This window comes from Peromyscus californicus, unplaced genomic scaffold (genome assembly GCF_007827085.1).
Source record: "Peromyscus californicus insignis strain IS unplaced genomic scaffold, ASM782708v3 Scaffold_5__1_contigs__length_169319896, whole genome shotgun sequence".
Lineage (NCBI taxonomy): Eukaryota > Metazoa > Chordata > Mammalia > Rodentia > Cricetidae > Peromyscus > Peromyscus californicus.
The window spans coordinates 31,681,651-31,705,308 of NW_026294573.1; the positions used below are offsets into that span (position 1 = coordinate 31,681,651).

General features: G+C 53.3%; 2 protein-coding genes across 3 annotated transcripts; both read right to left on the reverse strand.

Moving 5' to 3' along the window:
* Window positions 1–123: 123 nt before the first annotated feature.
* Window positions 124–20,997, reverse strand: LOC128097127 (bone morphogenetic protein 8A-like). 2 transcript variants are annotated; one of them, XM_052717360.1, is made up of 7 exons: window positions 20,673–20,997; window positions 12,395–12,584; window positions 11,835–11,983; window positions 5,281–5,475; window positions 4,797–4,873; window positions 4,295–4,405; window positions 124–2,727 (listed from the first exon to the last, which is right to left on the reverse strand). In XM_052717360.1, the coding sequence occupies exons 1-7, from the start codon at window positions 20,995–20,997 to the stop codon at window positions 2,578–2,580; spliced, it is 1,197 nt and encodes a 398-aa protein (XP_052573320.1). In that variant the 3' UTR covers window positions 124–2,577. The 2 variants fall into 2 exon arrangements, with proteins under 2 accessions (XP_052573320.1, XP_052573319.1); XM_052717359.1 differs by lacking the exon at window positions 124–2,727 and having other exon boundaries at window positions 3,219–4,405.
* Window positions 9,412–11,840, reverse strand: LOC128097126 (succinyl-CoA:3-ketoacid coenzyme A transferase 2A, mitochondrial). Its single transcript, XM_052717358.1, has one exon. It carries the CDS (start codon window positions 11,072–11,074, stop codon window positions 9,416–9,418), a length of 1,659 nt encoding a protein of 552 aa, XP_052573318.1. The 5' UTR covers window positions 11,075–11,840; the 3' UTR covers window positions 9,412–9,415.
* Window positions 20,998–23,658: the final 2,661 nt, after the last annotated feature.

Consider the following 23,658-nt stretch of genomic DNA (forward strand, 5'->3'; position numbering starts at 1 on the left):
CTCCAGCAAGTTCCTGGGAGTTATCTGTTAAGAGACCATGTCCATGGCTAAACTGTCCCCTGGGTGGGATGGCAAGTCTGTGAAGGTGTAATACCTTCCCATGGCTCGTTCCCTTCCATGCCGGGTCATGTGTCTTTATGCCAGATGTCCTTGTCAGATCATGTCAGGGCAGCAGGAATCAGAGCTGCCTGCCTGGTGTCGGCCTCAGCGGCTCTGGTATCTAACGTTCACGCTGTTTTCTCAGGTTTTTAAAATGGTATACTATGACTCAAAGAGCCCACTCTGCCAGGAGACAGGAGGTTGGCACACGACCTGGGCTTTAGGCAACCCGCTGCTTGTTTCTGTGAAGAAGATTTTGTTGAGACAGCCGGAGCCATTTATGTTCCAACACTGCCATGGCTGCTTTCTCATTGCAGCAGTGGAAGCAAGGAGTTGGTGACTGACCGTGTATTTTACGTGTGCTCAGGGTTTGTGTCGGTGTGTGTGTGCGCGCACACGTGCATATGCATATATATGTGTGTATATATGTATGTACACATGTGGACTGACTAGGGAATTGACTCCTGTTTATGAGGAGTAGCAGGTCATGTGTGCACAACAAGCAGCAGACTGGAGACGAGTGAGAAACATCAAGTCTTTGGGTAGCCTGAGTGCAGAATTCCTTGATGACGGTAATCTTTTTCCTCTCAGGGCTCTAACCTGATTCAATGATCAGCTTACCTACTCTGCCTTACACCACTGAATTCAGTAGTAATCTACCTAAAATATACCTGCACAGGGAACAGCTAGACTTGGCCCAGGTAGATTGACCCTGCGATATTCTTTATTCAGAGGTCAGCCTTAGTGAGCAGGAACCAGTGTTAGGACAGGCATTGGAAGTGAGGGACCACAGTACTTAGGACTTGTTCTAGAACCAGGACAGGCCATCTGTAAAGAACTTAGCAGAGAGTGCCAAGAGATGATGAGTTCCTGTGACAGTGGCCTGAAGAGTGGAGGCCAGGAGGCAGTTGAGGACAGAGACATACTGGAGCCTGTCCTGGCTTGGTTTCTGTTGCTGTGATAAAGCACCATGACCAGAAGCAGCATGAGGAAAGGTTTTGCTTGTTTGTCTTATACTTCTACACCATAGTTCATCATCCAAGGAAGTCAGGGCAGGAACTGAAACAGAAACATGGAGGAACACTGTTTTCTTATACAACCTGCTCAGGGATGGTACTGTCCACATTGGTTTGGGCTTTCCTCCATCAAGAAAATGCCCCACAGGTGTGCCCCTGTGTCAAGCTGATGGAGACAGTACCTCATTGGAGGGTCCCTCTTCCTGGGTGTCAAGTTGACAACTAAGATTAGCTGTCAAAAGCCCTGCACAGGTAAACCAAACCTCTGCCAAGGATCATCCGATTGGTGCAGTGGAGGTAGGGTGGAGCTTGTCTTGCCTTTGCTAGTGGCAGTAGAGTACCAATCCCCAGGGTGCTGGGTTTTCAGGGAAGACAGCTCTGGGAGGATAGCAGGGGCTGAAGTCCTTGATAGGAGACACAGTCATGGTCCTCTGCCAGCAGGAGTCAAGTGAGGCTCTGGAGCCTGGGCAGGAGTGCTCAGCAGCATTCCTCATCATGCGACTCCTTCTCTGCCGCCTGCCGCCTGCTGCTGCATGGACCATGAGCACCTGAAGGGTAATGCATTCTTTCCTTGGGGCTGCTTGGCTTTTGTTCTGGGGTCCTCTTGCCAACAATACCTTTGCTCCAGCACCAAGACAGGACGCAGCTTTGTGTTTCTGGCTAATGCTGAGTTGTACGCCTGCCTGTGATGGCTGTACCAAGGCAGAAGTGGGGACTATGGATCAGGAAACTGCTGGCGTTTCCTTAATGGCAATGGCTGAGTCCAGATGTCAAATCCACAACAGATTGTTCATCAGCTGGCCTCGCCTGTCTGGCCAGAGGTTTAGTGACTGAGATCCATAAATACACAAGGGTTTTGTTTGGTTGTTTTCTTTGTTCTTTTGAAAGATCTTGATATGTATCTTAGGCTGGCCTTGAACTCATGGGTAATTCTGCCTGTCTTCCAAGTACTAAGAGTGTGCATCACTATCCCTGGCTTTTCCATGTTTTTTTAAAATGCTTCTCCAGAAATCTCGTTTTATACCTCCAAGGGACAGGCCATGGAATAATGGAGGGAGTTGGTCACACCTAAGTATCTGGTGGATACTAAAGAGCCTGAGGTCTATCTAGTGCTCCAGATTCAAGTCAGGCCGGCCCAGTAGTCATCATGAATAGGTGGGTAAATTAGACTTCTGTGCCAATCCCAAAGGACTTTCAATAGATGTCCCTGGGGGAGGGGCAGAGATGGGCTGCTGCTTGGGGACTTAGGTCACCAGTGTTGTAACCAGGACCATCTTCCCACCCTTGGGCAGAGAAAAGGAACAGAGGGGTCAGGAGAGGGCCACGCCTGTGACAAAGGCAGAACATGGACATAAGAGTTGAAAACCCGACTTTTCCACCTTGGCCTTGGATCTGATAGGGTCTCTGTTTCCTGGTCAGAGGGGCTGACCAGATAATGGGCCATTGGCAGCAGGCTGCTAACTCAGTGGCAGCCACAGGCCTGGACCACCATGTTGCGCTCCCTGCGTAGGATGACATTGTTGCTGCTGTCGTAGTAGAGCACAGAAATGGCACTCAGCTCGGTGGGCACACAGCACACCTTGGGGACGACATCTGGCTTCATCAGGTGTACCTGGTAGGGAGGGCATGCAGATAGGGACATGAGCCTGATGGTCCCAGTTCCCACCCACTACCCTTCCAGAAGATCTCAGCCCCTTCTCCACCTGCAGCTAGGGCAGGTTCCTCCTTGCATATTTGCCCTGCCCACTGCCCTCAAGACAGCCCAGGCACCTGGCTTGGAGGGACTGATACAGAAGCCCTTTGGCACTCTCAGCCCCTGGTCCACTGTCACATCCACTTCTGCTGTGACTCAAGCTTACTGGTCCCCAGCATTGGGTGCCATGGGACACCCTCTGGTGCCTCACTGCCCTGAATTGCTCTGTCTTTTACTACATCCCCACCAGGTAGGTGTAAACTGTGGAAGGGGCAGTCTCTTTTTTGCAGACTGAACTAGAAACGTTTATGGAACAAATGTATAAGTTCAAGAAAGAGCTCTCCCCTTCTTCTTGTAGCTTAACCTCAATTTCTGAGACAAAGCTGTCTTTGCAGGTGATAAACAGGCTGCATGGAGTCCCTGTGGCTGTCTGATGGTGTCACTGAGCTTGAAACAGGTGCCGATCCTTCTACCCCTCTCTAAAGCATGCACATTCCTCTATCAGGCTGAGCATCTCCCAGGACAGTGGCTCCAGGCATCCAGCAAACACCAGTGCCCTTTGTGAAAGGATACTTAATAATGGCTCAAAGCAGCTTGTTAAGTCTTGATGTTCACGCTAGAGCAGTGGTTCTCAACCTTCCTAAAGCTGTGACCCTTTAATACAGTTCCTCATGTTGTGGTGACCCCAACCACAAAATTAGTTCGTTGCTACTTTATACTGTAATGTTGTTACTGTTATGGATTGTAAATATCTGATATGCAGGATATCTGATATTCAACTTCAAAGGGATTGTGACCCATAGGTTGAGACCCGCTGCTCTAGAGCATCATTTGGCACAACTGTCTGTTAGGTAAACACAAGGCCAAGGTCACTGGGTGCTAGGATTCCAGACAAAATGTTCTCGAAGGAAGTCTCAACACCAGGCTCTACAAAGCACAAATATATGGCAGTGGGCAATTGCATCTGCCTTCCTGCCAACACTTCTTCCATCACTGAGTGGCCCAGACTGCTGCTCATTACTACTATAACTTGTGAGAACAGACAGCCAGGAAAGAAGTGGGGAGCAGGGCCAGGAGGAGTGAAGGCCCCAAAGCTGAGGGTTCGTGAGTCCCCCAGCCAGGCAGGATGGATAAGCACATGAACATCTGGGAGGCCAGATCTACCAGGATACACAGGGCACATGGGTCATGCAGGCCCCTAGTGGGCACCCATCTGCTGTGTGCACGCCTCAGTCTGACTCCAGAGGCTGTATTACGTTAGTCCGGGACCCCCACAAGTCCACAAGTTCCCACCTGTGAATGTGCAGTGCACGTTGTATGCTTAGGTGTCTCTCCAGAGACACCCATGTGAGCAACAGCATTTACTGAGGGGCAGGAACCAAACTGCATGGCGAAGTCTGCAGATCAAGTTCCCTATGCCATTGTTCTTTCCACCCCCATGCCTGTCCAGTCCCTCAGGTCCCAAGAAGGTCACTGTGATACTGACCAGGGCCTGCATGGTGGCATGATTGGTAGAGTTCATGCAGGAGGTAAATGGGTAGTTGCACTCTCCAGCACAGTAATAGGCTGAGTAGCCTTTGGGGGCGATGACCGAGTCCTGTGGGTAGGAAAAGGTGAGTCACATCAGTGTCCTTCCATTGACCATCATCATAGGTCCTGTCACAGGATGACCTGTGCCTGTGAACCCTCATCCCCCTCAGTGACCCTCAGCAGGCAGGGCTGGACCCCAGCTCTGTCCTCCACACCTCACCCTCCTCTGCTGTCTCCTCCACAGCTGCCCCCATGCCTCCTGCAGCAGCTGTAGCAGGAAGAGCCCAAAGGCCCTGCCTCAGTTTCCCTGTCATAGTGCTGACAGTTTACTGGGCAGAGAGCTCAGGTTGCCCCCGTTTTCACGGCTTTCATGCACACTAAAGGCACAGTAGCTCCACCTCCACCCTGGAGACCCCAGGCTCTGCAGGTGGCATTCAGAGAGGAGAGGTAGAAATTACCAGCCAGCCGAGGTCCCGGAAGCTGACGTAGAGCTCATGCCTACGGCAAACATCTCTGCCTCGGGCGCCATGACCATCTGCAGGACAGAAAGGTGCAAAGTCTCCTCAGGGGTCCTGCTCTACGGAGTTGCCATGGTACTCCCGTGGGGGGGGGGCATGACAGACACATTTAAAAATGAAGGACAACAGGAAACTGAACCGTTGGGATCACAAGTTCCACTTCTGGATCCCTGCTCATGCCATGACCCAGCTCAACAGTCCTCCGTGGCTCCCCATCCCCACAGGGTGTGGCTGTGCTCTGGGCACTCTCGGCTTCTGCTTTCCTCTGCAGACTCTTGATTGCAGCCCACCCTCCCTGCCAGGCACAGCCCACCCTCCCTTCCAGGCACACACAGAAAAGGACAATGGGCTCTAATAAGACCTAGCTGACAGACTGGAAGGATTCAACTTGTAAAGGAGGCCTCAGATCCAGCCCGGCCCTTACCAGAGATTCGTAGGTGTTTGTTGGAGGGCTGCACCTGGGTAGTTTTATTTAGCTGCCTCCTCTTCAGTGGCCTTGCTGCCCGCGGGGCCCGCACAGGACTCGGGCTGGCCCTGAAGAAGGTGACCAGGAAAGGCTGTCTGGATTGTGGTGCTTGTTGTCCCAGCAGACCGGCCAGGCCAGGATCCATGCTGTGCCCTGGGAGACAGAGACAGAACAATAGACAGACTGACTGACTTGTGGGGGGTGGTGTGGCACCTTTGACCCTCAGTTTCCTCATCTGGGGACCAACCCAAGCACTCTGGCCAGGAGGTCTGAGGTGACAGGGACAGGGACCTCAGTAGCCACAGGCATTCCTGCTGGGGAGAACCTGACAGACGAGAACATTTGACAGATGTCAGGGTTTCGCCCATTAATGTCCTCAGTTGGTCCTCATAATAACCCAAGTCACAGTCACTCAGAGTCCACTGCTGGGGATGCTCAGGACCCAGACTTCCTTGGTCCGGTGATCTAACACCCAGGTCCCATCTTCATCCTGCACTTTCTGGGGACTAGAATGTGAGGTTCATGACACACCAGCTCATGGCAGCCTCTGCAAGGACATCGCTGGGCCTTATTCTCCCAGCACAACAAGCTTGATTATCCAAGGGCAGGGCATTCACTGCCCTGATGGACCTCAGGCTGAGCAGGGTCAGAGGTCAGAACAAAGTCCAGGGTTCAGTTCACATCAGGCTCATTCTAGTGCCAAGTGTGTGTTCACCAGGCCAGCCTATGGCTTTAAAGAAAGGAAGGGGCTTCAGGAAGACAGACCGGAGCTTGTCCACAGGAAGAGTGGAGCCTATAAAAGGGAAGGTGGTCCCCTGATCCATTAAGGACTGCAGGTGCCTCTACAGCACAGTCAACCCAGGAGAGCAAAGCCTCCTCCACCAGCTCTGGCTTTGCTGGTCTTCAAAGAAGCAAAAAGCCAAATAGATCTGGCTGCTGGTAGGTTACCTGCACTGCAGAGAACAGCCCCAAATCCAAGTGTGGTTGGGCAGCAGTAGCAGGGCCTGGGTTATTAATAACCAAAAAAAAAAAAAAAAAAAAGGAGACCATGAAGTTGGGAAACAGGGAGGTGCTAGGCGAATCAGAAGTAGGCAGTGGCCGGGCAGTGGTGGCTCACGCCTTTAATCTCAGCACTCAGGCAGGATGCAGAGGCCAGGTAGATTTCTGTAGTTTGAGGCTAGCCTGATCTATAAAGCAAGTTCCAAAACAGGCTGGGCTGTTACGTAGAGAAATCCTGTTTTAAAAAAACAAGAAGAAAAAGCAAGTTCCAGAACAGGCTGGGCTGTTACGCAGAGAAATCCTGTTTTAAAAAAACAAGAAAATGTAGGTCATGGTGGGTGGATATGATCAAAATACATTGTGTACATATATGAGATTTTCAAAGTATAAATAGAAAGGGGGCTGGAAAGATGGCTCAGTGGTTAAGAGCACTGGGTGCTCCTCTAGAGGACTCAGTTCAATTCCCAGCACCCACATGGCACTCACTGTTCAGATGGATCTGGTTCCAGGGGTGCATGTGATGCACATATCTGTGCATGCAGGCAAAATACCTATACCCATAAAATAAAATAAATCGTAAAAAACAAAACAAAAAGTATTGAGAAACCAACCAAATAGTCAAACAGTATAATAACCACACAAATGGTCTCAATAACCACACTCACACACACACACACACACACACACACACACACACACACACACACACAAACACACACACGCAGCAGCTCACTTTGGGTGGGCTCACCTCCCACCAGGCAGTCAGGTTCCTTTCTGGAGTCACGACAGGACTCAGAATCACTTCCCTTTGTGCCTGTATGAGATTCCTTACACCAAAACCCAACAATGCTCACTTTATAGATCATTAAACACAGTGCTGATGTTCAACTGACATGTTACAAGCACCGATGCACACATGTACATGCATGTATGTGCATATATAAAATCTCAGACACTAGTATGCTCCATGTCCCAGGTTCCACCCAGTGCTGGAAGAAATGTAAAAGAACCCGAAGGGCGAGGCCACAGCTCAGTAGCAGAGCACCTGTCTAGTAAGCTGAAGCCTTAGACAAAATCCCCACACAAAACTGTAATGAAACAGAACACACTCATGGGCACACTCAGGTCTGTTTGCTCCACTTGCACTCTTACCAGGCCCTTCATTACACATGGAGTCAAGGCCACTGTCTGCCTGTGGCGGACAGTCCACTCAAAGGTCAGCCCTTCAAGCAGCTGGACTGCACACCAGATGTCCACCAGGCACTGGAAAGAAAACTCCTCATTCCAGCCTTTGACCTATGACTTCACCTGCCACTAAGAAATGTGCTAGACTCGTGAGACCCCATCCCAGGACCGAGGCGGAGAGCTGTGGGGCTGCAGGCTGGCCCTGAGAAGAGACTCAGATGAGGTCACGCAGGAAGAGTGGGGCCCAGAGTGAAGACATTGGGGAAGCAGGTGCTGTGAGGGGGCAGAGCCTCAGGCACAGAGGGAAAGATAGGGAAGGCCCCAGGGCCACACATGGGAGGATGGAGCAGCCGTGAGCAGGAAGGGTGGTGAGAGCCACAGTGTCGGGCCCTATGAGTGACACAAGGGGCAGGCTGGGACCCGGGACAGGCCCCGTGGAGTCCCAGAGCCCCGGCTGCTTTGGAACACAGAGGCCGTCTGTGTTCCAGGCTCAGGCACACTTGTTTTCCTTTGATGTCACTGGTCTTCCAGGCTCGGCTGGACAGAGCAGTCCTTGGCTGAATTCCTCAAAGCTAGCCTGCAAGTGTGCTAGAGACCTCTGGAGGCTCTCAAGGCAAGGGGAGCTGGACTGAGAACCCGTGGATGCAGCTAAGTCAAGGTTCCCGTTTTATAGGCACACAAACTAAGACCAGAGACGGCATCAACTGTTCAAGGCCTGGAGCAAGCAGCTGCAGAGCCAAGCAACTCCTACCCTGCCCAGCACAAGGCAGAGGCCCAGTGAGCTGGAGCGGAAGCCCAGAGGGACTGATGCTGCTCTTCTCATAGTTCTGGATCTGATAGGCCTGGAGAAGCTGCTCACTGCCCAAACCAGAGCGCACCTTCCCTACAGCTCTGCTCCTTGACCCCATCATCAGCTAGGACCCCTCTGGTAGAAGGCCACCAGGCTTCCCAGCTCTGGACAGAAAAGCATGATGGGAGGCATGCTTGCTCAAGGCGCGCGCGCACGGACACACACACACACACACACCCCTCTATAACTTTCTTCACTTCCATCGTGAGAGTAAAAATTCAGAATGAGAGACCCCAGAGCTGCCACATTGGGGTTAGGAGGGGAGGCCTGCTGGACTTCCGGAACAGAATGTCAGTGTGGTATGGGCACCAGGAGACGCTGATGTTTACTAGGTAAGAACTCATCCATGACATTGATTAGATTCTAGACTCCACTTGTGCTAAGCCCAGGCCTCTTCCGACACACTCTGGGACTGTTTATGTACAGTGGTTTTTCAGGTGGAATACCAGTACCAACCATCTTCCCTCAGTTTCATCCCACGGGAAACAGGCCTTGCCTCTCTTCTGTGGACACTTAAGCAGCTCCCAGGAGGAAGTAGGGAGCGGGCAGATTCAGGGAAACAAAATTAGGAACAGAAACAAGGCCCAGGAAGAGAAGCCAGAGTGTTCGTCCTGCTCACAGATCTGCAGTTCTGCATTCCCCAGCAGCAGTAAAGTGGCACCGGGTGAACTCTGGATTTCCTCCCGCCTTTATGCTTGCCTCTGCGTTTCATGATTCAGTTATGAGGAGCAGCACTGGTGTTGAGACCTGTCAGGGGACACTCTGGAGCCTTGTATGTGAAGGTCACAGAAAGTGAGGGACGGGGACCAGTCTCCTCCATGGCTGTAGCGGAGGGCTTTAGTTAGGCACAGGACGCACAGGCTCAGTTTAGGAATTTTTTTTTTTCAGTTTAGGAATTTTAATTAAAATCACTCGGCTCTTGAGAAGATACAACCTGGCATCAGGAAGCCCGAGAAGCCAGTGGCACACTGGCCAGGTGCTGCTGCTCAGCATGTCCCCTGTGGTCGCTAACTCCTTCGCAAATCAGCCCTGGAGGGAGGGGGCGGGGGTCAGGGCTCCTCAAGCATCAGGTTTGATCTGCTGCATGGGCTTGAGGTTGGGGGACACCTTAAAGGGGCAGGCTGTGGTGGCCTTGACGTCGTCCACCGACGAGCCCTCCCACAGCTCCATCAGCGTCAGCCCCTTTTTCCGGTCCACACTAAACACAGCCTTCTCGGTGATGATGAGGTCCACGCAGCGCTTGCCGGTCAGCGGCATGGTGCATTTCTCCATGATTTTGGGCTGCTTTGTCTTGGTGCAGTGCTCCATGGTGACCACCACTTTGGTCTTGTCACTGGACACCAAGTCCATGGCCCCGCCCATGCCCTTCACCTTCTTGCCTGGCACCATCCAGTTGGCCAGGTCACCGTATTTGGAAACCTGCATGGCACCGAGCATGGTCAGTTGGATGTGTCCCCCGCGGATCATGGCAAAAGAGTCATCGCTGGCGAAGAAACAGCCCCCGGGTATCACGGTCACTGTCTGCTTGCCCGCGTTAATGATGTCGGGATCCACGTCTTTTTTCGAGGGGAACGGTCCCAAGCCCAGGATCCCGTTTTCACTGTGCAGGTAGACCGTCATCTTGGGGCTGATGAAGTTGCTGGCCAGAACAGGGATCCCGATGCCCAGATTGGCATACATGCCGTCCTCGAACTCGAGAGCCGCGCGCTTGATGATGCGTGTCCTGGCTTCGGCCTGTTTCTTGTCCATGGTCGAGGGCGGGCTGTCGCACGTGGTCAGGCGCTCGATGCGCTTCTCGTACTTCGGCCCCTTGATCACGCGGTCCACGTAGATGTTGGGGATGTGGATGTCCTCCGGGGCGAAAGAGCCCACGTCCACGATCTCCTCCACCTCCACCACCGCGACGTCCGCGGCCTTGCACATGGGCACGTTGAAGTTGCGCGCGCTGCCCCGGAAGATCACGTTGCCCGAGCGGTCGGCCTTCCAGCCCTTGACCAGGGCGAAGTCGGCGCGGATGGCGTGCTCCAGCAGGTAGTGGCGGCCGTTGAACTCGCGCACCTCCCGCGGCTGGCTCAGGGTGACCAGGTGGCCGTCGGGCGAGTACCGGATGGGGGCGCCCCCTTCCTGCACCAGCGTGCCGTAGCCGGTAGGCGTGTAGAAGGCGGGCACGCCGGCGCCACCTGCGCGGATGCGCTCGGCCAGGGTGCCCTGAGGCGTCATCTCCAGGTCCACCTCGCCCGCCAGGTACAGCTGCTCGCACAGAGCGTTCTCCCCCAGGTACGAGCACACCACGCGCGTGACCTGCTTGGAGGCCAGCAGGATGCCCAGGCCGAAGTCATCCACGCCCACGTTGCTGCTGACGATCTTCAGGTTCTTCACTCCCTTGGTCTTCAGTGCGCCGATCAGGTTCTCGGGGATGCCGCAGAGCCCGAAGCCCCCGAGCATGACGGTCGAGCCGTCCTTGACGCCCTCCACCGCCTTCACGGGGTCCTTGTAGAAGCGGACACGCCCGCAGCGGTCGCTAGCAAAGCGGAGGCCAAGGCGGTGGGGCAGCGCGGGCTGTAGGCGGCGGGCGGAGACCCCGCGCGGGAGCGCCCACGCCAGAAGCCTCAGCGCCGCCATGGTCCACGGGCCACGCGGTTCCCAGGACCGGGACAGAGAGGGAAAGGCCAGATGCACCCTGTGAGCCTGCCCCACGCTGCCTCTGCGCTGCGTCATAGAGCAGGGAGGACACCGACTGGGATCGCCATGGGTCTCACTGGCTGAGGACACCCTTGGCCATCCCTGCCTCTGGCCTGTCTGGCAAGAGTCTTGGACAGACACTGGAAACTCTTGGGAGAGCTGCTGACAACTGGGGCCCCATGGTACCCAGGAGAACTCACCTGGGGGCGTGGTTAGGATCCCCTACTGGAGGGGCTGAAGTTAGCCTGGTCTTTTAAAACCACAGTCACATCTGTCACCCACTGCTTTAAACTGCTCTAAACTCTCCAAGCACTTTGCCAGTTTTCCCTAACTCAGAGTGACCCCTGCCACCTCTCTGCCCTCTCCTTCCCGTTATCCCTCCAGCCTTTTGTTGGACCTGGGACAGGCCAGTCTCCTGTCCTGCTGTCCTTTCTGTCCTCACTGTCACCATGAAGGAAATGTCCCAGGAAAACCCTGCGAGTGAAGCAGTGAATATAAACCTGTGTAGACACGAAACTAAGTTCCAACACTGCAGAGCAGGGACAGCCCAGGCCTCTGCACTCAGAACCTGGGGTGCAGATCCCCCACGCCTCCTTCCTACTGCAGAATCTCTCAGAGTGGAGGCAGGAGCCTGGGGCCTTCCCTTGTCCAGGACCTCGCCACTCTACCCACTGAGTCCTCAAGAGAGGCCAAGCATGGTCCAGTGAGAGGGCTCCGTGAACTGGGCTGGCAGCCTCGGCTGGAACCACCTCCCACCGCGCCTGGGGCAGCTTCCTGCTAAGCCCTGGAGCCTCACCATCCTCGGTTTCCACATAGAGGCGGAGTCCCAGGTCCTTGTTATGGTTCAGCAACCATCGGTCACTGGCTGCTGTGATGTCCAGCACCAGCCAGCCTTCGTCCCCAGATCGAAGCGTCTGAAGATCCAAAAAGAACAAGTCAGACCCCCTGTGGACATGAAAGAACAATTAACCAAGGGCTGAGGTCCGCACGGCTGCCTGTGTCTTGTGCCTGCCTGAGGTCCTCTTTCAGAGCTTCTTCCCTGCTTGGCTCTGGCCTGGCCTCCTTTGGTGCCACAGTCCACTGATAACCAACCCCTGGCATTTTACTGTGTCCGTGTGCTACTGATGGGGACACTGGCTCAGTGGCTCAGTGGCTCGGTACTGTGGCCTATTGAGGGCTCCACAGTCATAGTGGCAGGGCAGGGAGTTCCAGGCCAAGCCCTTTTCTCACGTCTCAGGACCTCTCCTAGGAGGCGCCCCTTTCCTCTCTTGGAAATGCCCCCTCTGGACAGGCTCCAGCAGAGCCTAGGCCATGAGACCGTGAGGTGAGGTGGGCATCTGGGCAGAGTGGAGGTACCTGTTGGAGTGTTCCTGGACCACCTCGAACATGCTGACGTGGAGAGTTGTGTTGAGTGGGTGGGTGCTGGGTTCTTTATATATCCGGAACTCAGCAGCTGTGACAGCCTCCCCAGCAGGGATCTGGGTTAGGTCAAAGAGGAATTCCTTCCAGTGTGGCTCCTGGTAGTCCAGGGTTCGGTCTCGCTCCACTGGAAGACAAAGTGGGAGTGAGGTCACCACCAGGATCCAGGATGGCTTGTGCTCGGAGTAGGACCCCAGGCAGCCTGAGTGGGGCCCGCTCCTGCTCTAAGACGCACAGGCTTGTGGTCTGCTCTGGGAGCACACCAGGCCCAGGAGGTGGTATAGAGGGAAACCCAGCAAGTGCTCAGCAGGCCCCTGGACCCATCAGTGAATCCAAATGCCTTCTCTCAGAGCTCCCGAGCCTATGGCAAGGTGGACATTGGTCCCACGGCAGAACATTATCACAGTTCCAGGGTAAAACCCTGTCTACAGGGACATAATTGGCTGAATTTCAGTGGGACAGAGGACACCCAGAGCCCGCCCTTGATGGGGGGGGGCACTCAGATCTGACAGCTGAGCTGAGCTGTCAGTTCTGTTTGAATTCCCCTCGGGCTCCTGGGAGAGGGATGTGCAGAGTGCAGGCCACATTACAAAGTCGGCCGCGGAAGGACCTTAAGAAAGGGAGGGACACCCAGTGCCATCAACCAGGGGACAAAGGACCTACGTGTCCTCTAGGGTACAGAATAAAAGTGGAAGAACAGAAGTAGAAAGGAATAAAAATCAAACGTAGGATAACAAACTCCTGGACAAGCCATCAAGTGCTGGAGAAGTCTGCCCCACTGTGTTTTGGGAGCTAAACAGGCTTCTTGGAGGAGGGGAGCTTTCAAAAGGCCCCAGAGGATGATGGGAAGCAGTCTTAGCAGATGGCAAAGGGTACTCTAAGTGAGGAGAGATGCTGTGCACTGGTGAGGGGCTGCTGTGCACAGACCACCACTGTGGGGTGTAGCATTGAGTTAAGTGGGGGGCATGTCTGCAGTGAGCTGGAGCCCAGGGCCGAGAACACTGCTGTGCTCTGACCAGTGGGAGCCACATAGTGGGGGAGCCCAACTACAAGACCCCATGAAGGTGAGGGGAGGAGAGAATGGGGGTGACAGCTGAGGTGGGCCCAGGGTGGGGACAGCTATCAGGGCAGAGGCTAAATCTGAGAAATCCCACATTGGCCCAGCTGCACAGAAATGCCCACGGAAGAATATTTAGGGAAGTCTCCTCTTTCTTTCTTTCTTTCTTTCTTTCTTTCTTTCTTTCTTTCTTTCTTTCTTTCTTTCTTTCTTTCTTTCTTCTCTCTCTCTCTCTCTCTCTCTCTCTCTCTCTCTCTCTCTCTCTCTCTCTCTTTCTTTCTTTCTTTCATTTGTTGTTTCTGGGGACAGAATTTTTCTGTATAGCCCTTGCTCTGCAGACCAAGCTGGCTGGAACTCAAAGAGATGCACCAGCCTCTGCCTCCTGAGTTCCGGGATTTAAAAAGTATGCTACCATCATCCAGGCCCTCCTTTCACTTTCAAATGCCAAAAAACTCTGAGTTGCCAGTAAGCAGGGGATGAAGCAGCCCAGTGTCTTCTCCGAACCTAACAGAGATTTTAATTATGCATTTCCAAGTCTTTAACAATTCCCTCTGTGGTACTAGGCTTTCTGACCCCGAGCCAGGTTCTATAAAGCACCAGGTTGAACTGACAGAGCAAAGCTAAAGCCAGCTTCCTGTCTTTCCGTGAGGACCTAAGCTTGCAGTGGCCGGCACACAGCAGGGCTGGGGTGGACTGGGTGACAGGTTCACCTCTATAGCAGGTAGGAGGCTCCAGCCCCAGACCAGGATGGGAAGGATAGAGTCCCATTACACCTCAGCATGTCTCCGAAGTTTTACCGTCAGAGCAAGTGTTTTGGTGTCTTTCTCTAACAGCTGTGGTTCTCTGCTCGTTTCTGCACATCTGTCCTAGACAGTGGGAACACCGAGGTGAACAAGACAGGTAAGCCCAGCACTAATGGGGTTTAAAAAGCAAGGGAGAGCCAGGTGGTGGTGCACGCCTTTAATCCCAGCACTCAGGAAGCAGAGGCAGACAGATCTCTGTGTGTTTGAGTCAGCCTGGTCTACATAGTGAATTTCAGGACAGCCAGGGCTACATAGTGAGACCCTGTTGAAGAAGAAGAGGAGGAGGAGCAGGAAGAAGAAGAAGAAGAAAGAAAGAAAAAGAAGAAAAGAGGAATGTAATGATAAAAACAATCTTGTAAATGTGTGAGGTATAGGGTTTGATCCCACACCATCCCCCCCTCCAAAAAAAAAAAAAGTCAACTAGGGAATGTCATTTCTTTGTAGCTGATATTAAGGCAAGAGAAGGGGTCATAGGTTCATGAATGACGGAGAAGAGTTGGATGCTTTCCATAGGGTCAGTACAGCCTTTGAGAAAGTAATAGTTAAGATAAGACAGGTAACTGTCGCCAGGTAAGACAGATACAGATAGCAATGCTGTGTAGAGGCATTTTGCAAAATCAAACCATCGAAAGATATGCAAAAAGCAATGCCCTGGCCACAGAGAAAGCGACACTCGGTTCCACAGGTCCCTGTGCTGGCTCGCTTTATGTCACTTTGACAGAAGATAGAGTTATCTGAGAAGAGGGAACCACAGTTGAGACATTGTCACCATAAGATGGGCCTATGGGAAAGCCTGTAGGATACTGTCTTGATTCATGATTGATATGGAAGGACCCCGCCCACTGGGGGTGGTGCCACCCCTCAGCAGGTAGTCCTGAGTTGTTTAAGAAAGCAAGTTGAGGGCTGGAGAGATGGCTCAGAGGTTAAGAGTACTGCTTGCTCTTCCCAAGGTCCTGAGTTCAATTCCCAGCAACCAATGGTGGATTACAACCATCTGTGATGAGATCTGGTGCCCTCTTGTGGCCTGAAGAGATACATACAGACAGAACACTGTATACATAATAAATAAATAAATCTTTAAAAAAAAAATTATAAAAAAAAAAAAAAGAAAGCAAGTTGAGCAAGCCCCATTGAGCAAGCCAGTAAGCAGCATTCTTCTGTGGTCTCTATTTCAGTACCTGGCTCCAGGGTCCTGCCTTGCTTGATTTCCTTCCCTGACTTCCTTCAGTGGTGTAGTGTGACCAGGCTGTGGGTCTGTCCCCTCGTGTCAGTGGGGTGCGTCCCCTCTAGATGGTGAGCTCTTTAGGGCAGTAACTGAACATGGCTGGTGGACGGATGGATGGCAGCAGCCTGTTCATCAAGTCACTGTGTTCCGGGGACAGAGAGAGTGACCTTCTGTTCTTCCCCAGGACACTGGCTCAGTGTCCATCACTCACAGCTCCTGGGGACTGGGGTGCTACTGCTGGTCTGAGCGACAGCCGCGTCACAGCAAGTCTCCATCAGAGGCCCCTGGTGTCCGCACTTGCTGTGAGATTTGCCTCCTTCCCTGGCGGGGCCTTTGAGGGTGAGGACAGGTTCCCAGGCCCTGAGGAGGCGGGGCTGGGCATGACTGCCCTATGCAGCTGGTACCAAAGACTGAGGGCCCCACACCAGACTTACAAGACCCTGGGCTCCTGGGCTCATGCAGGATCTCAGAGGAGGGTGGGGCCCTGGGGTTGGTGACCTGTGCATTCTGCACCTGAAGGAATGTCTCCCACCAGGAGCCTCAGTACTGTGGCGAGACCCAGGCTCACTCCTGGGGTATTTCCCAGCACTCGGGGAGCAGAGACTGGATCTGCAGGGCAAGCGGGATAGCCAGCCAAACTCGGTAGAAGCAGTGCCCTCTCAGTTCTGAGACAGACCCTATCCCAATAAATAAAGTGAGGAAGGCACGGAACATCAGCTTTGCCCACCCCCAACAAGCATGTGCACACATGTGTACACATATATGCCCACACACATGAATGTGTATGCACAGATGTACACATAGTGCATACATAATTAAAATAAAAAATAAAAATGTGGGATTTTTTTTTTTTTAATAAAACAAGCCAAACGAATCTTTGCCAATAGGAATTACAAAGCCCTGGGGGCCTGGCTAGTAAAATTAGGATTCCCATACAAGCCCCTGCTTTTGGATGGTTTGAATTTTATATGACGAGCATGTGAAAATACTGTGAACTCAGGAACACATTATGAACAGGATTCTCAGCTTACTGCTGTGGGATGGTCTGTATGGCAAATGTGTTGCTGATTGGTCAATAAATAAATCACTGATTGGCCATTGGCTAGGCAGGAAGTGTAGGCGGGACAAGGAGGAGAATAAAGCTGGGAAGTGGAAGGCTGAATGAGAGAGACACTGCCAGCCGCCATGATGAGAAACAGCATGTGAAGATGTCGGTAAGCCACGAGCCATGTGGCAAGGTATAGATTAATGGAAATGGATTAATTTAAGCTGTAAGAACAGTTAGCAAGAAGCCTGCCATGGCCATACAGTTTGTAACCAATATAAGTCTCTGTGTTTACTTGGTTGGGTTTGAGCGGCTGTGGGACTGGCAGGTGAGAGAGATTTGTCCTGACTGTGGGCCAGGCAGGAAAATTTTAGCTACAGCTTACAGCATACATTCACATTTAGTCTAATACAGTAGCTCTTACTGCATCTAGGGACAGACAGGACAGGCCCCCAACTGAGGATGGAGGCAGCTGTATGGAGGGCATAAGCACAGGATGCAGACGAATTGCTGTGTGGCCTTGGGAATATCACCAACCTTCTCTGAGCCTCACTCTCCTGAGGCAGTACTGTGAATGCAAGTGCAGGGACAGATGTGGAGGTCTGGCCATGTGGTCAGTGCTGCTATCATCTCAGTCAGCACTGGAAGCCCCTTAAAGACCAACAGCTCCATTTCACAGAGGGTGAAACTGAGGCTCAGAGAGGGAAGCCGGGAAAGGCCAACCACAGTGAGAGTAGTCAAGAGGGGGATTCTCTCTGTGTGAGCCCCAGGTCAAAAGCCCCTTGACCCAGCCCTTCTCAGGTCCTCTTGTTTCCAAATTGGGGGTGGGGTGGCTATGTGTCACCCCCGACAGCCACCTTCATGACACATGTAGTCTCTCCCACCGGAAGGTCGTCACTGAAAGGACACAGGCAGTGCAGTGCCTGTTCAGTGTGACTTCCCCAGCATCTAAACCAGAGCCAGGCTTCCTGGCACATAGTAGGTACTACCTGACTACTTGTGGAAGGAATGGATGGATGGATGAGCGAGTGAGCAAAGAAATGACCGAGTTCCCTGGTAAAGGGTCAAAGGACGTGACCCTGAGGTCAGTGGTGAGAAAGCATCACCCTCAAAGTCACATGGCTGCAGGGACAGAGTGGGACCAAGGCCTGGTCTCTCATTCCCTCAGATCTGGCCACCACAGTTCATTGCTGCCCCTGCCTCGCCATCTGAGGCCCCAGAAGAAAAGCTCCTGGGCTGGGAAAGGGACCCATGCACGTGCAGATGGCTCCATGTGGTCCTGCCTGGACTCTGACTGTTGGTGCTATTTGTGCCTCAGTTTCCCCATCCAGAACACAGCCGCCTGCCTGTCCACTGACATGAGCAGAGCTGGTCCTTCCTGCCCCCTTCCACCCTTGGGAAGGACTTGCCCAGCCCACGACGGGGCAGTGAGGCCAGCAGGTGCCAATGAAAGAGCCGAGGATCAGGCCTGGGGGCATCTTGCTTTTCCGATACTGTCACAGCAGACCAGAAACAGGACCACTGAGGGGAGCACACAATGACGGAGACCAGCAGCGACTGAGGGTGGGTCGGGAGGGGACGAGAATAGGGTCTGGTGCTGAGAGTGCCAACTTAGGTCAGGGACACCAGGGACAGGAGTCTGCTGTCACACTGCTCCACGGGGTCACAGCCATTGACACCCTGGGATGCTGCTGCTGTGGGTGGCATGCTGGTTCCCGGGCCCTGACCTTCAGGCTCGGGCCTGGGCTTGCCAACAGAAGTCATCTGGGTACGTGCCTGACACACGGGGCCTGGCACTCAGCTGGTAAGCAATCACTGTAGCTAGGAGAGTTAGTTGACTAGTGTGGCCAGTGCCTCAAAAAAAAGGGGGTGCTCTAATTGATTGTCCACAGTGAGTCGGCACCAAACAGAGGCCTGCTTGTTAATTCCACAGACCTTACTGGGACACTCAGGCAATGTGTGTGTGTGTGGGGGGGGGACACATCATGGTAGGAAACACGATTTGGAATCCATAACTATGGATGTGGCCTTCGACACATTGTGTCGGCCTGGGCTAGCCATTGAACCTGAGTTCATAAAGCAGGGCTTCCCATACAATTCATGTACTGTTGCTAGGAGCCAGTAACAAATGGAAGCATGTGAAGGGCCGAAGATCTTCTGGACTCTAAGAAAATTCTCAACACAGGACACGCAGTTTTTGGTTGGCTTTTAGCTGTTTCTAGGTTTAAATATGCACAAGACAGACATACAGGAATATCTACCTCATGCCCTCTTTCTGTTTTTATGTGTGTTTTGACACAGGGTCTCACTCTGATGCCCAGACTGGCCTTGAAGCTGTAGTAATCCTCCTGTCTCAGCCTCCCGGGTGCTGGGATTACAAGCAGAAGTCACCTTGAGCAGCTCACTTGAGAATTTTGTTGTATGTGCAAAGCTGAGCTGCAGGTAGCAGAGATAGGGATCAGCAGGGACTGGACCTGGTTCACCCTCCACTGGCTTCCTGCTCGTCCATTTGTTATCTCTAGTGATTTACCAGGGGTCCCGGAAGGAAGTGATGTGCGGCTTGGAGAGAGCAAAGGATGCCTCTCAAGGTGCGTTGCAGGATCCTGCTCTGTCCACCGCAACAGTTCCCACCAGGGCTGTTTCCTGTCTTGACCCAAGGAGAAAGTTGGGGGAGGGGAGTAAGGCATGGGCTGGGTGGTGACTCATTTTGATCAGAGGTTCCCCTAGGGGGACATTCTTGGACAACTCTATCCTCAGTTTTTCTATTCCTGCACTCTGGGCCAGCCTTCCTGAGGATGGAGGGCCAGTCTCGGTCCCACACGTGGTCTGTCTTAAGTACCCAATCCTGGTCTTTAAGCAGGAAGGCAGTCTCCGGATCCCACTGCTGCAGCCCCCTCCTGGCTGTGTGGGCTTTCAGTGCTGGCGAAGGACCGCCTGGGCCTTCACTGTGCTCTCCCTTACTATACCCACCAGCACCTGTGGACTGGAGAGTGCGGGTACCGCTGTCCCCCTTTCCCACCTTCAGGCAGGAAACAAGTGACTGGTGATACCATCCACCTGCTGCCGCCCCTTACACTCTGGAAAGTTCCTCTTACCCTGGAAGGGATGTCAAAAACTGAGCACTGGATACAGAGCCATGCAGCCTGGGCCTTTATCAGGCGGTTTACAGGCTGCCACTGTCTCTCCGCCCTTACCTGGGAAATAGGTGTGAAGATTGTGGCTGTTCCCCGTGCCCCTGGGAGGATGAACAACACAAAGGAACTGGTGGCCCCGGCAAGGTCCTTCCTCTCCCTGCTCTCAGCTCAAGGCCTGGTACCAGACCCAGTCTAGTGTCTGCTACACCCCAGGCTGCCTGTGGCAGACAGAAGCAAAGCAGATGGGGACCTGACCAAAAGTAAACACTCATGCTTACAGATAAAAGGCTTTGGGGGAAATGCCTTTAAGACTAGTAGGAGAATGTGGTCCCGAGGTCAAGAGCTACCTGGAGAAAGGAGCCACACTTTGGGAGATTGAAGAGACTCACAGCCTCACCTTGGGTCATTCACTGTCCTGGCCACTCGCTCTATGCCAAGCCAAGGTCCAATTGCTGGGGCCCAGGCCCACAAGACTAGTCATGGTCTGAGTCCGACCACTCCACCTCCTGGCAGTGCACCCCACCCACCCGCTTCCTGCTACACAGAACCTGCCGTCAGGGCGTACGGGTCAGCCCTAGTCACTTTGATGATATGCCCACAGATGTCTACACTGAACTTTGTCCCTCTCTTCAGAGCTGCGTTTATCACGACAGCATCACAGCCTCTGTTTACTCATCAGTCTTCAGGACCGACTGTTTTCCGGTGCCACCTAGGGGACCTGGGCATCACCAGATTCCCACTCTCGGGGAACCCGCTATAGCCCTCAGATCTTCCAGTCCTGACCCCTGCAGTCCCCTTTCCCGTGGTCGTGTCTGCTGCACCGTGTTTCTCTGTCCTCACACTCCTGGAGGACAACATTCCCAACAGGTGACTAGGAACGTCCTTTCTAGACAGGCGGCCATGAGCTCTCCATGTGGAGACTGAGGCCACCCGGGCCCTCCTCGCACTCACCCATATTGACGAAGCTCATGACCAGGTCGGAGCGCCCCAGGTGAGAATGCAGGGATCCACTGTCGTCGTCATTGGCCATGGCATGGTACAGGTCCAGCATGAAGAGCGGCGCGGACGCTGGCTGCCGGGAGGCAGCGGGTGGCACACGGGGTCGGGGCGGCTCAGGCAGCCCGAGCACCGCCAGGATCTCTCGCTGCATGTTTCGGCGCTCGTGTACTCCCAGACGACGCTGGGGAAAGACATATGGGGGACGCGGGCCGTGGCGGACGCCCAGAGCGCACAGAACCAGGCCCAGCAGCCAGAGGAGTCCGATCCGCGTGGCCATCTCGGATGCTCAGCGGACGCGCATCCAGCGACTCCCCGACAGCGAGGACAGGACGGCGCAGAGGATCCCCTGAGTTCGCACCTGTCGCTGGCAGCTCCGCAGTGACTGTGCGCCACGCGCTAGGCAGGCGATTGCCGCGCCTGTAGGACCGGCAGGGCAACGTGGGCTCCCGGGGCGCCGACCCGCGAGTGTCAGGAGCATGACCTGCCTTCGGGGGCTAGACCCAGGAGCTCTTCTCGGACCCGCCCTGCCCGGGCCACGACCAATGGGGGCTCGGGGGCGGGCCCAAGCGCGGACACCGGTTCACCTGGTGTCTGTACCGCTACTACTGCGCGGGGTGGTGGGAGCCACGGGTGCGACCCCGAGGTAGGTATCGGAGGGTCGGGGGTAAGGGGTTGGGGAGAGGCCATCAAGGGTGTCCTGGGTCCCCATCCAGCTGCCGGGGCGCACGCCGGGCTCCGTGCGGAGACGTTGGGGTCTCTGAAGCAGGCACCTGCGCCCCGGGCCGGGTTGTCCCGTGTGGGCCGGGTGGTTCCACGTTGGAGAGGATCCTGAGTCCCGGAGCTGTGGTAGGACCCACAACCACGCGTCTCCGCACGTGCCCATACTATCTGCCGTCGGGGCCGGGCGGATGCCAGCCATGCCGCGAGGGTGGGGCACATTCCGTCGCCAGAAGCAGCCAGATCCCAGCCTCCGCAGCTTGTCGTCTGCCAGGCGCCTTCCCCTTTTGCTTTCCTAGGAGCACAGCCTGCCGGCAGCTCCCTCCACGCGCACGCTCTGATGCTCCGGGGTCACACGCCTTCCGCGAGCTTCTGCCAGGCCCTGATGACCCAGCTGCTGAACCAAACCCGAACTGACTCTGAGGGCAACCCGGAGGAGGGATACCGAGGCACACAGAGCTTACATCTTATCTCGGGTCGCACAATAGTGGAACTGGAGGGCTGCAGGCAAAGGGTGGCTGCTGGAGGGGCTGCCAGGAGACAGACCATAAAGCGGTGGTTCTCAACCTGGGGGTCGAAAGACCTTTTCACAGGGACCACATTTCAGATATATTACGATTCAGTAAACAGCAGCAGAATTACAATTATGAAGTAGCAACGGAAGTAATTTTATAGTTGGGGTCATCACAATACGAGGAATTATATTAAAGGGTCGCAGCATTAGGAAGATTGAGAACCTTTATGGCTTAAAGGGCCTAACGGGCAGTATGCTACATGAGGGTTTTGACCAATTATGGATTCTCCAGTGTGGATTCAAAATAAAATTCCAAATGAATGTGTGATGGCCACCTTAAAATCATCTTGATGTGATCCTTTCAAGGTTTTAAATATCAATTAAATTAGTGTAATCTTTCAGTCATGTCTTGAGCACACACTAGTCTGTCTTATAACCAAACCGACAGATCAGTTGCCATACTGCTTCAAAGCTCCGCAAAGACGATGGATAATGCCAAGTAGCCATTGAAAGTGACTAGGTGAGACAGAGCCCAGGTCCTGAAGGCCAGTGTGGGATGAAGTGAGGAGGAGGGACTGGGGTGCTGGTGTTAGAGTCAGGTGAAAGTGGGGCGGGGGAGGGGGAGAGAGGGAGAGAGGGAGAGAGGGAGAGAGAGAGAGAGAGAGAGAGAGAGAGAGAGAGAGAGAGAGAGAGAGAGATGAGTAAACAGTGGAGTGGGAAAAGAGAGGGAAAAGCTATTTGGAAGACTGAATCCACAGGGCAGGCCTTGATGACTAAGGCGTATGGCTGTGTGTGTGTGTGTGTGTGTGTGTGTGTGTGTGTGTGTGTGTGTGTGTGTGTGTCTGTGTGTGTGTGTATTGCAGTGCTGGGATTTGCATTCAGAGCCCTGTACATGCTAAGTAAATGCTCAAGCATTGAGCTAAACTCTCAATTTTGTATATTAGTTATCACACACACAGAAGATCATATTTGCTGTAGTCATTTAATAATATGTATTCCCTTAGTGATATATTCCAACATTTTCCCATTGTACTTCTCAGATTTTTGAAACTGGTTTCACGGTACCTGTTCACCATATAGCTGCCATAATTTACTTAAAGAAGCCTATGATATTAAATAATATAGTTGTGTTTTATATTACATATAATGTTATGAACAGTCTCATAAAATATCCTGTGTCTGTCCATGGTGTCTTCTTCGGGATACGTTTCAAAGGTGGATATTTGGATCAAAATAAATACACACCTATTAGGTTTTTGACATGTTTGCCTGTTACTCAAATAGTGTGAGGGTTTCACTCCACCTTGGCAGCAGTGGACGTTGTTATCAGGTACATCCGGTAACAGGCTGGGGCATCTCTCTGCTGCCATCATCTGCATTTGGGAAATCAGCAGCATCTCTGCCTTTCTGAACACCCCACCCCTGACTTCAAGGGAAGACTTTGTTGATTGCTTTGCCTTCCTCCCTGCCCACCCTTAACTCAACAGTACTATTCTCTATTGGACTTTTGCCCTGGGGACCATCACAGGATTATTTCCAATGCAAGTATAGTCACAACACAGAGCTGGATACCAGGAGTTTAGTCGAAGATAGATTTGACATGACTTAAACCAGAAACTAGGGAGCTCACAAATATCCCAGCTTCCCTGTGATGCCTCATGGGTCCCCCAAGCAGGCTCACGAAGACTCTTCTATCCAGGGTGAGCA